Source organism: Nannospalax galili, unplaced genomic scaffold, assembly GCF_000622305.1.
Source record: "Nannospalax galili isolate Female #2095 unplaced genomic scaffold, S.galili_v1.0 scaffold875, whole genome shotgun sequence".
Lineage (NCBI taxonomy): Eukaryota > Metazoa > Chordata > Mammalia > Rodentia > Spalacidae > Nannospalax > Nannospalax galili.
Window position 1 is genome coordinate 3,394,838 of NW_008337059.1, and position 15,131 is coordinate 3,409,968.

At 37.9% G+C, this 15,131-nt stretch overlaps 1 protein-coding gene across 1 annotated transcript in view; it reads left to right on the forward strand.

Annotated features, from left to right (window-relative positions):
* Tm9sf3 (transmembrane 9 superfamily member 3) overlaps positions 1-15,131 on the forward strand; it is a 63,168-nt gene that overhangs the window by 24,072 nt on the left and 23,965 nt on the right. The window contains exons 5-8 of the mRNA XM_008831990.2: positions 1,056-1,133; positions 6,803-6,934; positions 9,136-9,302; positions 14,158-14,252. Of these exons, the coding sequence (XP_008830212.1) occupies positions 1,056-1,133; positions 6,803-6,934; positions 9,136-9,302; positions 14,158-14,252 (472 nt within the window). The remainder of the gene's footprint in view (positions 1-1,055; positions 1,134-6,802; positions 6,935-9,135; positions 9,303-14,157; positions 14,253-15,131) is intronic.

Below are 15,131 nucleotides of genomic sequence, written 5' to 3' on the forward strand. Positions count from 1 at the left end.
GTATGAGGTGTCAGTTATGTGCTGGCCTAACTACCAGTGCTCTAGCAAATTAGCATTATCATTAGGCAGTTCTACAACTCATATATCTTCATCATTGCATTTTTGGATTGTTTTAGTTACTGTTATTTTGCTACTGTGGATAGAGATGGTCCTGTAATGAAAGTTGCTGGATACCTGTAGTTTGCTATGGTTGGCTTTATTTGTTGGGATGATTTATTCTTGTATAGTAAGTGCTTCTCAAAGCCCTTTAGTAACTATCAAGGTAATTCTATTTAGTTAGCTTAAAAATGGTGGATAAAAGAGAGAAGTTCAATATAGCAATGCTTTCTCTTTGTCAGTTATTTTTTGGGTCACTGGAAAGAGTCCCTTGCTTATAGCCAGTTTTGAAAATTTTAAAGATTTGCCCATATGTTCCTAATAGAAATAATATTTGTGGGGCTGGCTCCGCGGTTAAGAGCACTTGCAGAGGACTGGGTTCCATTCCCAGCACCCACATAGCAGCTAACAACCATCTGTAACTCCAGTTCCAGGGGAATTTGACACCCTCTCCTGACCTCTGCAGTCATTGCACGACATGGGTGCACTTACATGCAGGCAAGATATTCATACACTAAAAATAAAAATAAATAAAATATATAAAAATAGTATTTGCATAAATAAACTTACTAAGAAATTTAATCATTGTAATAAAAATAATGCAATTTAAAGATAAAATGTATGTATTCTCATTTTAATTGGTTTAAATACTTTCAACATAACTTGTGTTAATTCAGTTCTAACACATTTATCAAGTCAGTATATTAGTCATCACTAGTAAACAGTCCTTTAAAATGGAAATGATTCCCCTAAGCAAAGCTGAAAATTTTGCTAATCTATAGAAAACAAAGTTGGTAAGTTTTACTAAACTTGTATAAACTTCTTATACTGTCAGGACCTTTCCATCAGTTTTTCTAATTTTAATTCTAAGTGGGTCAGCATTTCTAAACTTAGTTTTGTCATCAGATTGTTAATTGGTTTACTGACCTTGCTTTTCAAATGGATTTTTTTTCTTCCAGGTGAAATGGAAAAAATCAGATGTAAAATTTGAAGATCGATTTGACAAATATCTTGATCCATCCTTTTTTCAACATAGGGTAGGTAGTTTGTATATTTTAAACATCAAATATGTAGGCAAATCAGTTTCACATTGAGTCTCTTCCTAGGGAGGCCATTGTGCTCAGGATGATGGATTTCAAGCTTTAATTAATGATGATTTCAGATGTAAATTTGGAGTCTTAAGGATGACAAGCAATTTCAGAGGAGTAATCAAATGCTTCTTTGGCTGTGGTTTAAACTAGTTAAGAGATACATAGGGAAAAACACAATATGTGGGAGGTCAAAATGCCACTTTAATTACAGATAATGCTAATTTTTGAGACTGTTGCTCATATCCATGGTCAGATGGGTCTCTTAGTACTGAAACTCAGAATTAGACAGACCTAACTAGTCAGTGCTGAACTGTTCATAGGCTACATGGTTAACCTGCCTGGTAAAATGTATGGTGTGGAGAAACAGCAGCAGAAAGAATGAGTGTCTTGGAAAGGGGTGAATGAAAGAACAGTGAGGCCAGGAGGCTTTGTTTTGAGTGGAAGTCCTTCCATATAGAACATCAAGAATGGGAATAAACACTTCCCACACTCCTTATTCCCCACTAGCACATATAAGCTGCATCTCAGCTTGTAAGAGCAGAGGGTGGCATTAGTGTCAGGGTTAGTAGTTTTGGTATTTTGGCTTTTCCTTTATTGAAGAATTAGAGATATGAAAACCACAAGGTATAAAATCCATTCTTCCGAGTTTCTTCCAGAATTGTTTATTCTTTCTTCTGACTGAAAATTTGAAGTTCATTAATTACCTGTTTTTGAGATGGCTCCTGAGTTTTTACAGTCTCAGAAATCTATCCTTGCTGCTAGACTCCATGCTTAGGTTCCACTAGAACCTGTTCTCAAACCTTCCTCTAGATCATGGGACTTTTTGCTTGTTTATAGCCCTAACTGAGGTAGCACACTGCTCTTGGAGCTGCATTTTCCTCTCTACTACCTGCCCTCCCCTCCCTCTTCACTCTCCAAAGTATAATGCTCAGGTGGTCCTGAACATGGTCATCCATCAGGTACAGATGTAGCTATGATACTTGAGTTTTAAGTAACATTTGAGAGTGTGAAAGCTTTCAGCTGACAGTCCCTACAGGAACACCAGTTTACTGTGTTTCTAGTCTCATTAAGTAAAGACAGCCTTGAGGGAGCTGGAGAGATGACTCAGTGGTTAAGGGCACTGACTGCTCTTGGAGAAGACCTGGATCTGCTTCCCAGCACCCACATGGTTGCTAGCAACTATCTGTAATACCAGTTTCAGGGGAATTCAGCACCCTCTTCTGACCTCCATGGTCATTGCACAACTCGGGCGCACTTGCACACAATGCAAGCAATACACTCATACACATAAAATAAAATTAGCAAATAGTTTTTAAAAAGACAGTCTTGTGGCCTTTTAGTGCAGAGCAGTGTTTACTCTTCAACAAATATTATTGAACGTAACACCTATTATTACATACTGTGTGCCAAACACTATCCTATATAAATAGGACATTTTTTTTTTTTTAAAGTGAAGCTGTACTTCTTGGTGTTTACATCCTAGTAAGTAAGAAGTAAAATGTGCACTCTGGTTCTAGTGCATTGAAAAAGAGCAAGGCCAGCTCTTTAAAATATGGTAGTCAGGATAAGTGCTGAGAGGAACCTGTGACTGGAATAAGAATTGAGGAAATAAAAGATGTGGCTATCTGAAGGAAAGTGTTGAGGCAAACCAAAGGCAACACCATTGAAAAGTCTGCTGAAAGCTGGGTGTGGTGGCACACACCTCTTATCTCAAGTGTTAGGTGGGGCAGGAGGCTCAAGACGGGCCTGGGCTAAATAATGAGACCCTGTCTGAAAAAACAAAGCCTTTTAACATGTTTGTTGTGATTTGAGGAATGACAAGAAGATGAAGGCAGACAGGAGACAGGAGCTAGATTATTCATTACCACTATAAAGACTGCATTTTTCTCTTGAATGTAGAAGGGATAGAACATTGTAGCATTTCCAGCAGGAAGGTGACAAAGGACTGAGCTCTAGGTACAGTAATAGAAGGGTTCAGGGCCAACAGGAGAATCTAGCTAAGAGTCTCGAGAGCAAAAAATAAGAATGTGTGATGTTTTAGAAACCAAGAGAAGAGAAAGGGTTGAGATTAATTCTAAATTGTTGCTGATGGATCAAGTAACATGTGTTAGTTGGTTTTCCATTATCAAAATACCTGAGATAATCAGTATGTAAAGGAAAAAGGTTTATTTTAGTTCATGATTCCAGAGGTTTGGGTCTGTAGCAAGCCAGTGTATCATGGTGGGGAGCATGTGGTAGAGTAAAGCTGCCCACCTCATGGCTGGAAATTGAGAGAAAGAGATAGGAAGGGGGCTAGAGTACCAGTGTGCCCCTGGAGAGCATGTCCTCAGTGACCCAAGCCTTCCCACTAGGCCCTACCTGTTGGTGTTTCCATACCTCCAAAGAGTACAAGCTGGAAACCAAACCTTTACCATGTAGGTCTTTGGAGGACAGAAAGCATAGCATAAGGTGAGTACTGCAAAGCAGCTGATGAATTCCTTCGGAGTTCTTGATGAACACGACAGAGCAGTTTTGTTGTGGCAGCAGGACAAAATCTGAGTGGAGTGACTGTGAGAAAGCATGGGGTAGAGGAACCAGAGACAGCAAGTATAGTCTTGGGAGGAGCTTGGCTGTTTAAGAGAGCAAAGAAAGCAGTGCAGTAGCCAGTCAAGAAGACAGAATCAGGAAGCTTTTGTTGTTTTAAGAGCTAAAAAAGTGTTTATATAATGACATTTATAACATGTTTATATGCTTATGGGGTCAGTGGAGAGTGTAATACTGACAGCAGGAGAAAGAGCAGTTATTTCAGGGCTTCCCTGGAGTTGAAGTGGGCGTGTCGAGGCTGTCTACTTCACCCTCACTGTAGAGAACTCAGTTCAGCTTCTGCTCCTCAGTAGTGGAGCAGGGGTAAGGGTTCTGGTATCTTGCTGGGTTGTTAGGTAGTTTACCTTGATAGTGCCCATGAAGCAGCTAGGCCAGTGTTTGGCTCACAGCCTATGCTTAGTACAAGGTAGCTAGCTGTTGGTGCTATTCCTTGTTTGTCTTCAGTTGTATTCTAAACTTCACAACAAACTGAGGGTGAAACTGTAGGATTAGCAACACTAGGGGGCACTGGAGTGCAGTAGTTTATAGGTTCCTTAACTTCTTTGTGAATCTAGGTTACTTTTATTATTTTTCAAAAAATATTTTATTATTTTTATTTTATGTGTATGCGCATATTACCTGTGTGTAGCTAAGTGCACCTGTGTTGTGCAATGCCTGCGGAGGACAGAAGAGACTGTCAGATCCTCTGGAACTGGAGTTACAGATAGTTGTTAGATGCCATGTGGTGCTGGGATTTGAACCTGGGTCTTCTGCAAGAACAGCCAGTGTTCTTAACTGCTGAACCATCTCTCCAACCCCACTTTATTATTTTTATACTTAGTCTTAGCCAAAGGACTAAGCAGTGATGCTCCATTATTTTTAAGAAATATTTTCCCTGATACAAAAAGTTCAAAGTTATATCACATTTTATAATTTTTAGAGTAATGCCAAGGGGGTTATAAGTTTCAGATTTTTGATAATAGGTATTGGTTTAAGGTTTATATCTTAGATTGTGGATTTCTTAGATTGCAAAATAGCAGAGAACCTTGTTAGAAGTATTATTTTTAAATTTTATATTTCAACTGATACATAAAACATAAAAATTATACTTATTTATGTGGTACTGTCTGATGCTTTAATACAGGTATACATTGTGCAGTGTTTGAGCTAAATTAAACATATACCCCTTTGCCCTCTACCCCCAAATAAATAAATACGTATTTTTGAAAATTTAGAAGTCCATTGTAGGCCTTAGAGGCAAAAGTCAGATCACATTGTGAAGAAGTGAGGGAAGAAATGTAGCCTTGCTTGAAAAGTATTGGTTGAATTTTGAGAAGACAAAAGATGAAGGAGGAGACACTGTAAAAGATTTAACTCATTATAACAACATAGATTTTTATGTAGTGTTTATGATGTGCTAGGCACTAAGCTCTTGCTTTACTGCTATTGTCTTGTTTAAACCTTGTGACAACACTAAGAAGTAGATACCATAAGTGGAAACAAATGAACTCCTTGGTAAAGCTCATTATTATAGAGTGCTTTTATAAATCTTCAGTAAGTTTTTTAAAATTTTATTTTTATTTTTTATGTGTGTACATGTATTGCCTGCATGTAGGTAAGTGCACCCGTGTCGTGCAATGCCCACGGAGGACAGAAGAGGCTGTTGGATCCCCTGGGACTGATGTTACGGACAGTTGTTAGCTGCCCTGTGGGTGCTGGGATTCGAAATGGGTCTTCTGCAGGAACAACCAGTATTCTTAACCGCTGAGCCATCTCGCCAGCCCTTCAGTCATGTTTTTATGATAAACTTACATTCATTTTTTTGTTAAAATTTTTCTGAATATGTGCATTCATTGTTTTGGTTATGATTCTAACAGGTTCTCAGTAAATAAATTAGTGGAGGAAGGAATTCTCTTCTGGGAGGCAGAGGCAATTGACTGCCTCCTGCTATTTAGGAAGAGCCAGAGTATGTCTGCTCAGGGCAAGTCACAGATCCAGGATTGCTCTTTACCATGGTGCTTGTCCTCAGCACAGTAGCCCAAGTTAACATCTGTCCTCATTATAGGAAGAAATTTCTAACACTGGAGAACGGTGGGGAGGGGAGGGACTAGAGGTACAGAATGAGAAGGAAATGAGATCTGGAGCCCTGGGCAAGGAGTGACTTCAGAGAGGAAACAGCTTCTGGGAGCTCAACAGGAGCAGTAAAAAGCTAGGCACATGCCTCTAGGATGGTTGTGCTGTACTAGGTGCTTGAAGAAGAGAAAGGATGGCTGTGAAGATGTGAAGAAGAGAAAAACTTGAGAAATATCCTTAAGGATATTTTTTGGGGGGAGTAAAATACAAATACGTGTTCAGAACCACAAACCTAGTTCAAGTCAGTACACTGAGTTCTGAGATAAACGTGGAGAAAGAGTAATATTTTGTAATGATAGGCCAGAATCTGGGCATCATTTTGTAATACATGTGTGGATGAAATCAAAGCCAAGAGCCTTGAGAGCATTGGGGAGCTAAGGAATACTTTACTGTTCTGTGTAGTAGGAGTGGCTACTTAGGAAAGGACTGAATAATGATGGTGAGGGCATGGGGAGTGAGCTCACTGAAAGCCTTCTTCAGGAAGGCAGCCTGTATCCATGGCAGTTAAAGTCATGGTTGATAATGGTGTTCAGGTCAAAATCAGCTATGAGAAGAGAACATTTATTTTCTCCTGTTGCAGTGTTAGACTAAAGTTACTGCCCCCATCTCCAAATTGAAGTCACATGAAGTTGCTGGAACTCGGGTTGAAACCTAAGCCCTTTTGACTACAACCCTCATGCATTTTCCATGTAAAGTCAAATAGCATATGCTGTCTTGGCAAGTTCCACCTTATTGCCTTAGTAAATTTGACTTGAAACTGTGTATGTGATAACATTTTCAGTGTGTGGAAGTTAGCTGCGAAGAAGGCAGCCCCTTGCCATTCTGAATACTCATCCCCAGTGTGTCTTGAGTTTGAATTTTTATGTAAAAGATTTAAAAATACTATAACTGAGGTGACTCTTCATTTTCTCTTGTTTTAGATTCACTGGTTTTCGATTTTCAATTCCTTTATGATGGTGATCTTTTTGGTGGGTTTAGTTTCAATGATTTTAATGAGAACTTTAAGAAAAGACTATGCCCGGTACAGTAAAGAAGAAGAAATGGATGACATGGTGAGCAAGCACTTAACACTGTATTCAGAAGAATATCTGTTATATTTTCTTTCTTCTTTTTTTTTTTTAGTATTTGAAAAGATTTTAATACTGTCTGTGTGTATGATGGGTGTGTGTGTGTGCGCCTGTGGAAGTCAGAGGACAGTTTTGTAGAGTTGGTTCTCCCCTTCCACCTTTATATGGGTTCTAGGGTTCAAACTCAGGTGGTGAGACTTATCCACTGGCCATGTTGCTGGGCAGTTGTTACATTTTCAGTATTTCAGTTTCAATGTAGTTCACAATTTCTAATCTAAAGTCAGTGAGGACAGATGAGTTTTCAGAATTCAGGATTCTTGGGTTAAATAAACCAAGAATCGACTGGGCATGGTTGCGCATGCCTTTAATCCCAGCACTTGGGAGGCAGAAGCAGGCGGATCTCTGTGAGTTGAAGGCCAGCCTGGTCTACATAGTGAGTTCCAGGACAGCTGGGGCTACAGGGAGACCCTGTCTCAAAAAGACCAAAACATAAAACCAAGAATCATATTTATAATATCATATGCCTGTAGTTCCAACTCAAAAGGCTGAGGCAGAACTGCTCAGGAGCTGAGGCAGGGGGATTACTTGAGTCCAGGAGTTTGAGAGCTTTAACATAGTGAGACCATCTCTGCTAGGGGTGTGGGCGAGTGAGAAAGTGATTGCCTAGGGTTCAAAAGGTCCTGAGTGTAATCCCTAGTTCTGAAAAATTTTTAAAAAAATGTAACATTCCTTGTGGGATATAGAATCATGCCCTATATTCAAATATATTCATATTTTTTCAGCAAAACTTAAATGCTCCCTTGTGAGTTTTTTTTTTTTTTTTCTTTTGAAAGACAATTTGTGATCGTAAAAATCCAAGTGGTGTGATGGGATCTCTCAAATTTGTAGCCAGACCAAATAAAGGTATGTCAGCTTTAGGAACCAAACTTTAGTTTGCAGAATTTCTCATTTCAGAATAACTTTTAGGAGGTCATGGACTGGTGTTGAGTATTTTTCTAATGTTCTTAAATGTGTTAAATTCAAGAGATGGGTGGAAGATTTAGTTTATTTTTAGTTTAGTGGTTCAAAAGAGAGATTTGTTTAATTTTTTAATTACAGAACAGAAGTATGTCCTAGAGAATATTAATGACTAGCTATGCTTCATCGTTAAGTTTGAGAAGCAAGCTTATTTAAAATTTCTATTTATTTATTATTATTTTGTCTTGTTGAGACAGGGTCTCCCTGTAGCCCCAGCTAGCCTGTAACATGCTGTCTAGACCAGGCTGACTTTGATCTCACAGAGATCTGCCTGCTTCTGCCTCCTGAGTGCTGGTATTAAAGGGGTGTACCACCATGTCTGACTAAAATTTCAAGTTTTAGTATGCTAAGTATTTTGTGAAGTAACAGAAGATAGAAAATATTTGATACTTCTTGGATAGTTTCCTTAAACTTTGAGAAATTATTTAAGGAACATCGGCTTATTCAGGTTGAAAATAAAAGTTGAATTTTTTTTTTTAATGCTTTAGGTGGTTAAAACAGCCATATCCAATATTTACATTGGAGGTTTTCTTAGATTCTAGATTATAAAGGTCATTTCTGTATTTTTAGGGCAAGTACTGGTGTCAGTATACATCTCCTCACACACACTCTATCTGGCTGTTGATGGTGAGCCACAGTCAGGAAGTGAAGGCACAGATAGGACCTGAAAATGGGAGTCGTGCTGGAGATGCTGTGCTCTGCTTCCAGTTTGACTGTTTGGTTTTGCTCCCAAATCCTTTCTTTCATTTTTTCTTTTTGATTCCCTGAGTATAACTAGAAGTTATTTTCTTAAACATATTATAAATAATATTCTAAGTTATTAGGGAAGAAATTATTTTAACTTGGAAATATCTGTCCTCACCGGGCGTGGTGGCGTACGCCTTTAGTCCCAGCACTTGGGAGGCAGAGGCAGGCAGATCTCTGTGAATTCAAGGACAGCCTGGTCTACATAGTGAGTTCCAGGTCAGCTGGGGCTACAGGGAGACCGTGTTTCAAAAAGACCAAAAAAAGAGAAGTATCCGTCCTTAGTATTTTGAACTCTTTTTTAAAAAAACCTCTTTAGAATGTGGCGGGAGGAAGCATATAACTATAATTTCTTACCTAGCTACCGTGTTTCATTGATTTTGGTTTCATTTCTCTATATGTATTGGTCTGTGTCCTATATACAGGATAGAGATCTAGGAGATGAATATGGATGGAAGCAGGTGCATGGAGATGTGTTTAGACCGTCAAGTCATCCGCTGATATTTTCTTCTCTCATTGGTTCTGGATGTCAGATATTTGCCGTGTCTCTCATTGTTATTATTGTTGCCATGATAGAAGATTTATATACAGAGTGAGTGTTTGTACTTTATTACTTTTTCATCATTGGAACGTATTAAGTTAATCCTTATTAAATATTTGCTTGTTTCAGTAATTTAGACTTTTAATACTATGCATGTCATTATTGTAGACATATTAACCTTTAACTATAAATATATTTGAACTATAAATGATTCTCTGTATATGCTTAAACTTGTTAGCATTGTTGAGCATTTTGTTTCATTATAACAGTTGTGTCTCCTAAGAGAGAGAAACAGAGGTTCCTTTCAACCCAGAGCTGGTAAAGAGTAGTTGAGCCAGGCATGGTGGCAGACGCCTTTAATCCCAGTACTTAGGAGGCAGAGGCAGGCAGATCTTTGTGAGTTCGAGGCCAGCCTGGTTTACATATGGAGTTCCAGTCAGCTGGGGCTACAGAGAGACCTTGTCTCAAAAAGAGAAAAAAAAGTAGTTGAAGATTCCATTTTATCTTCATAATTTCAGTTACCAAATTAATATTTCACATATCTATACTGAGAACTCTATACAGAACAGAAAATCAAAACAAAGCAAAAAAAAAATGCCGTAAATAATAAACAGTGATGAAAAAGTCACATGAGGTTGGGAAAATATTTGGACATCCTCAAAAAAAAAAAAAAAAAAAAAAAAAACAAGTCCCAGCTGTCTTTGCAACATTTTTTATCTTAATTTTTAGATACTTTATTATTTTTATTTTATGTGTATGAGTGTATTGCCTGCATGTGTGTAAGTGCACTCGTGTCATACAGTGCCTGCAGAGGTCAGAAGAAGGGGTTGGATTCTCTTGGAGTTACAGACTGATTGTTAGTTGTCATGTGGGTGCTAGAATCGAACCCAGGTCCTCTGCAAGAGCAGCCAGTGCCCTTAACTGCTGAGCCATCTTTCCAGCCCCTGCGTGGTTTTTAATACATTTTTTATTTGCAAACAAAATCATTTGCCAGAAGTTTTTTTTATTAAATTTGTGTGTGTGTGTGTGTGTGTGTGTGTGTGTGTGTTTGTGTTTGTGTCTTTTCTTGCATGTATATGTGTATGACCATGCTGTGGAGATTAAAAGACACTTTTGGGAGTTATTTTTCTCCTTACACTATGTGGGACCCTGTGGGATTGAACTCAAGCCATTAAGCTTGGCAGCAAGTGCCTTTACCTGCTGAGCCATCTTGCCAACCCAGCTAACCAAAAATTCTTGATATGAGGTCTTTGGGTTGTAAGGAAAATATGTGCGTTTACAGAAGGCCCAGGTTCCTATTGAGTGAGTCCTGTTTGCTTGTTCTCAGAGAGCTCCAACATCTACAAACACATACGCTATCATGTCTGGGCATCTTGATGATATAATTCAGGCATTTCAGATGCCATCCTATGAAGTCCTCAGTCAAAATAACTCTTTTTGCCAGTTATATTTTCATGTGCATATTTTGGTTAATAAAGCATTCTTTTTTATATGTGCCTAGCATTTCATGGACAAGTAATTTGTGCTGAAAGAATGGCTTTTTAGTTGTATGTTAAATATTTATCTGTGGACAAGCAAGGTGGCTCACCAGGTAAAAGCACTTAGTACTCAACCCTGATTACCTGAGTTCAATCCCAGAACCTACAGTGGAAGGAGAGAGTTGATTTCCTAAAGTTGTCCCCTGACTTCCACATGTGTGCCATGGTGTACATGCACCCTCCCACACACACTAATAATAAATAAGTTAAAATTTAACCATGTACTAACTTGCTTTTCCTCTTCTAAATAGTTCCTTGAGAAAAGGACTAGGTCTTTTGAATTCTCTAAGTACCCAGTCTCAGTGTTCGTTGAACTGAAGGGAATATGTATTAACCAAAAAAGATGTTTCCCAATAATTTTAGTTGTTTCTTTAATCTAACACCATTCATTTACCACATTAAAAAAAAGTTGAACAAAACCTGAACTTCAGAGTTTGGATGAATAGTTCATATTTTAAGGTATAGTTTATTTTCAGATGAACTGAATCCTGAGTATAAGAAAGTATTTCAACTCTGCCAGGCAGTTATGCTTTATAATAAGTACCCATGTTAATTCACCACCCTTGAGTTGATGCTGACTATACTATTCAGTGTTACACATGACTAGAGAGTAACTTTTCTTACAATCCCAATTTTTGTTTTGTTAGTCCAAGTTTTTGCTTTGATTTGCCTTTCAAAATGTTAGTGTTAGAATTTGGCAACTCTTTTTTTTTAAATGGAAATTCTCTTCTAACTTAAAGTCCTACTTTCTAGTAGGTTTATTACAGAGAAATCATGAGGTATTTTTACTGTTGTTGCTATAAATGGGTGTTCTGTTTATTTGAAGCAAAGACAGTTATTTAGAAGTAGTAAAGCAGCACGGATTATGGTGCAGAAATGGCTGACATTGGGGCCCTCGTTTTTACTTTGTGCACATCAGTTCTTTTGATCTACACATCAACTGTAGGACTATTACTCTTTCGTTTACAGATGGAAAGTAAAGCTCAGAAAGGTTGAGAAATTTCACAGAGATTACACACTGTTCCTAAAGGGTGATAATAAACTGGAATTTGGATATAGGCTATCTTATTCCAGAGCTCTTAATTTGCAATGTTATGGAAATGAAAATAGTGATAAAAGTAATGTGACACGGTGAGAAAATGAAACATTTGCACATGAATGAGGTTGGGGTGAATCACTCCAGAGATGTAATGATTCTTAAAGATAAACAGCAGCTAATGTAATATGTGAAATGACTTTGCCTCTGTGATCATTGAAATACTCAATAAGGAAAAATATTTTGAAGGTGTAGATAGAGGAACAGTGTCACTGTGGCCACCTGTGAATGTGTGAGGTTAACCATTGAGAAAGCGGGGCAAGCCTGGTGATGCCGTAGCTAAAGCTCACAGTGAGAGTGGGAAGGCAGCCCAGTTGGAGGCAGAGCCTCCTTAGCCCTTTGCCCCTCCAGTCCTGCCTAAGTGGATTTTTCATTGAATAAAAATGGAGGGTGGGGGTAAAATGCTTGTAGAATTTTTTGAAAAATAAAGTAAAGGATAGATCTGAATTTTAAAGCTATGGTGGATATTTAAACCTTCATGTAGTGCACATACCTCTAGGGACTGCAACATAAGTGCTTGACAGTCATTTTGGACCCAGGCACAAGACCAGCCTTTTGGGGACCTTTCTGTTGATATTATGAGTTTCTGCCTGGTATTAGGCTTGTCTTACACTGAAAACAGCTCTTTTATTTTCAGTATATTTAGAGCTGTATCAGCCTTTAACAATTTATAAAGAGAATGAGTCATATTTCTTAATGTTTATGTGGAAGGAATAAATTAGCACTTGTAATATTTGAATTCTTAAAAGAAACAGATTTGATTTTTGAAACATTAATTTTAAGATCTGTGATCTCTTCAATTTGAGAATGTCAACTCCCATTACACTTGGATTTATTTATGGGTGGGAATGAAATGCTGAGTATCTTCACTATCAAGATCCACTTTACATTCATTTATTTATTTATTAATTTGTATGTACCTTAAGAAGGTGAGCACAGACATTTGAATAGAAGAGTGCTATATATCCCAAGGCCACTGGGCTGAAGGATGGGAGAGGTATCAATAAATAGATATTTCTATTTTACAGAAAATGGTATTGTTGTTTATTTTAATAATTTCTCTTTGTGTCTAGACATTTCAAAAATAAATTTTTTAATAGTTTTACTCAACAGAAGGGTTCGTCTAGAATAATTCTCTAGGTATCTTTTTTTTTTTGAGATAGTGTTCCTATAGCCCCACCTGGCCCAGAACTCACTAACTCACCTTGTAGATCAGGCTGGCTTTGATCTCACAGAAATCAGCCTGCCTCTACCACCCTAGTTTTGGGATTAAAGATGATTACCATCATGCCTGGCCTTCTTATCATTTTTGAAGGAAGAGGGATTGTTAATCTAACATAATGATGTTTTATGGACCAATAGATAGTTTTAGAATTCATCTTTGACAACATAAAGGAAACTAGATAAAGTCTTGGTGAGCTGGAGAGGTAGCTCAGCAGTTAAGAGCATTGGCTGCTCTTGCAGAGGACCTGGGTTCGATTCCCAGAATCCAAATGGCAGCTAACAACTTCCATAACTCCAGTTCCAGGGAATCCAATGCCCTCTTCTGACCTCCACAGGTATTGCATGACACAGGTACACCTATCTACATGTAGGCAATACACTCATACAAATAAAATAAAAATAATAAATTATTTTTAGAAAGAAAAGTCTTGGTGTATTATAGCATTTAAAATAGCACTTAATATAAATTATCCCACTTCCATTTTATTTATGGTAGCAGATAAAAATCGTGTTGTTCTAGTTATAGAAAGGAATATTCTAATCTTTTTTTTAAACAGATGACTATCCTGTTTCATGTGGTGGAACTGGATTACAGAGTTGCAAAATGATTTTAGTGCCAGTTTAATACTGGTGTCAAAGAAATATGGAAATGTTTATTTAGAATATATCACAAAATTCAACTGTAGATTAGAAAAAAAGAATCGGCCCAGTATAGTGGTGCATAGCTTTAATCCCAGCACTGAGGCGGCAGAGGCAGGTGGATCTCTGTGAATTCAAGGGCAGCCTGGTCTACGTAATGAGTTCCAGGCCAGCTGGGGCTACAGGGAGACCCTGACTCAAAAAGACTAAAAGAAAGAAAGAAAAAAACAATCAGCTTGATATCATATAAGTTCAATTTTAACTAGAAATTCTTTTGTAATCCAGGATGGGATATCTTTCTGTTTTTGTTAAATTTATCTTTGAAATTAAGATAATGCTAAGGGGACAGATTCCATGTTTTCTTATGTTGTTGGTTTTAATTTATCATACATGTCTTTGTACTTTTCAGGAGGGGATCTATGCTCAGTACAGCCATCTTTGTCTATGCTGCTACATCTCCAGTGAATGGGTATTTTGGAGGAAGTCTGTATGCTAGACAAGGAGGTAACTTGGGAGTTAGCATTCATGTATTTTTTATTATAGATGCTACTTTTTTACTATAAAGTATTTGGAATTTAAAATGAGCAGTGTAGATTGTATAGATTGCAAAAATACTTGTTTCACATAACCTCCACCAAACCTATTACATGTTTTATCTTGTTTTTATGGAACTCTTGCATTTTGCTTCCTAAAATTATGAATAATTAATAGATTATCTCCATTGTGAAGTTAGCCCCAAAGAACGTGTATGAGGGTACATCTAAATTATTGATACTATGTTGCTTTGAGGTGCCTAGCTCTCTAAACATGCTCCATAAACCTGTCCTTTATAGGTGACTATAAAGGTATGTTTAATTGTTTATGGATGAAGCTTGTGGGCAGTGGTAGGAGATTAGCAAGGAGAATTGTTTATGTCTGTTGTGTCTTACAATATTTATCAAAAGACTTCTCGGGGCTGGAGAGATGGCTCATCATTTAAGAACACTGGTTGTTCTTGCAGAAGACCCAGATTTGAATCCCAGCACCCACATGGCAGCTAACAACTGTCCATAACTGCAGTTCCATGGGATTCCACAGCCTCTTCTGTCCTACGCGGGCATTGCACGATACGGGTGCACTTAACCTACATGCAGGCAATACACACGTACACATAAAAATAATAAAATATTATTTAAAAAAAGACCTTTCAAAACATTTTCTGTTATTCTGAGTCATAATCTCTTGGATAAAAGTATTTCATCTTGCCGGGCGTGGTGGTGCACGCCTTTAATTCCAGCACTCCAGAGGCAGAGGCAGGCGGATCTCTGAGAGTTCAAGGCCAGCGTGGTCTACTTAGTGAGTTCCAGGACAGCTGGGGCTACAGGGAGACCCTGTCTCAATAAA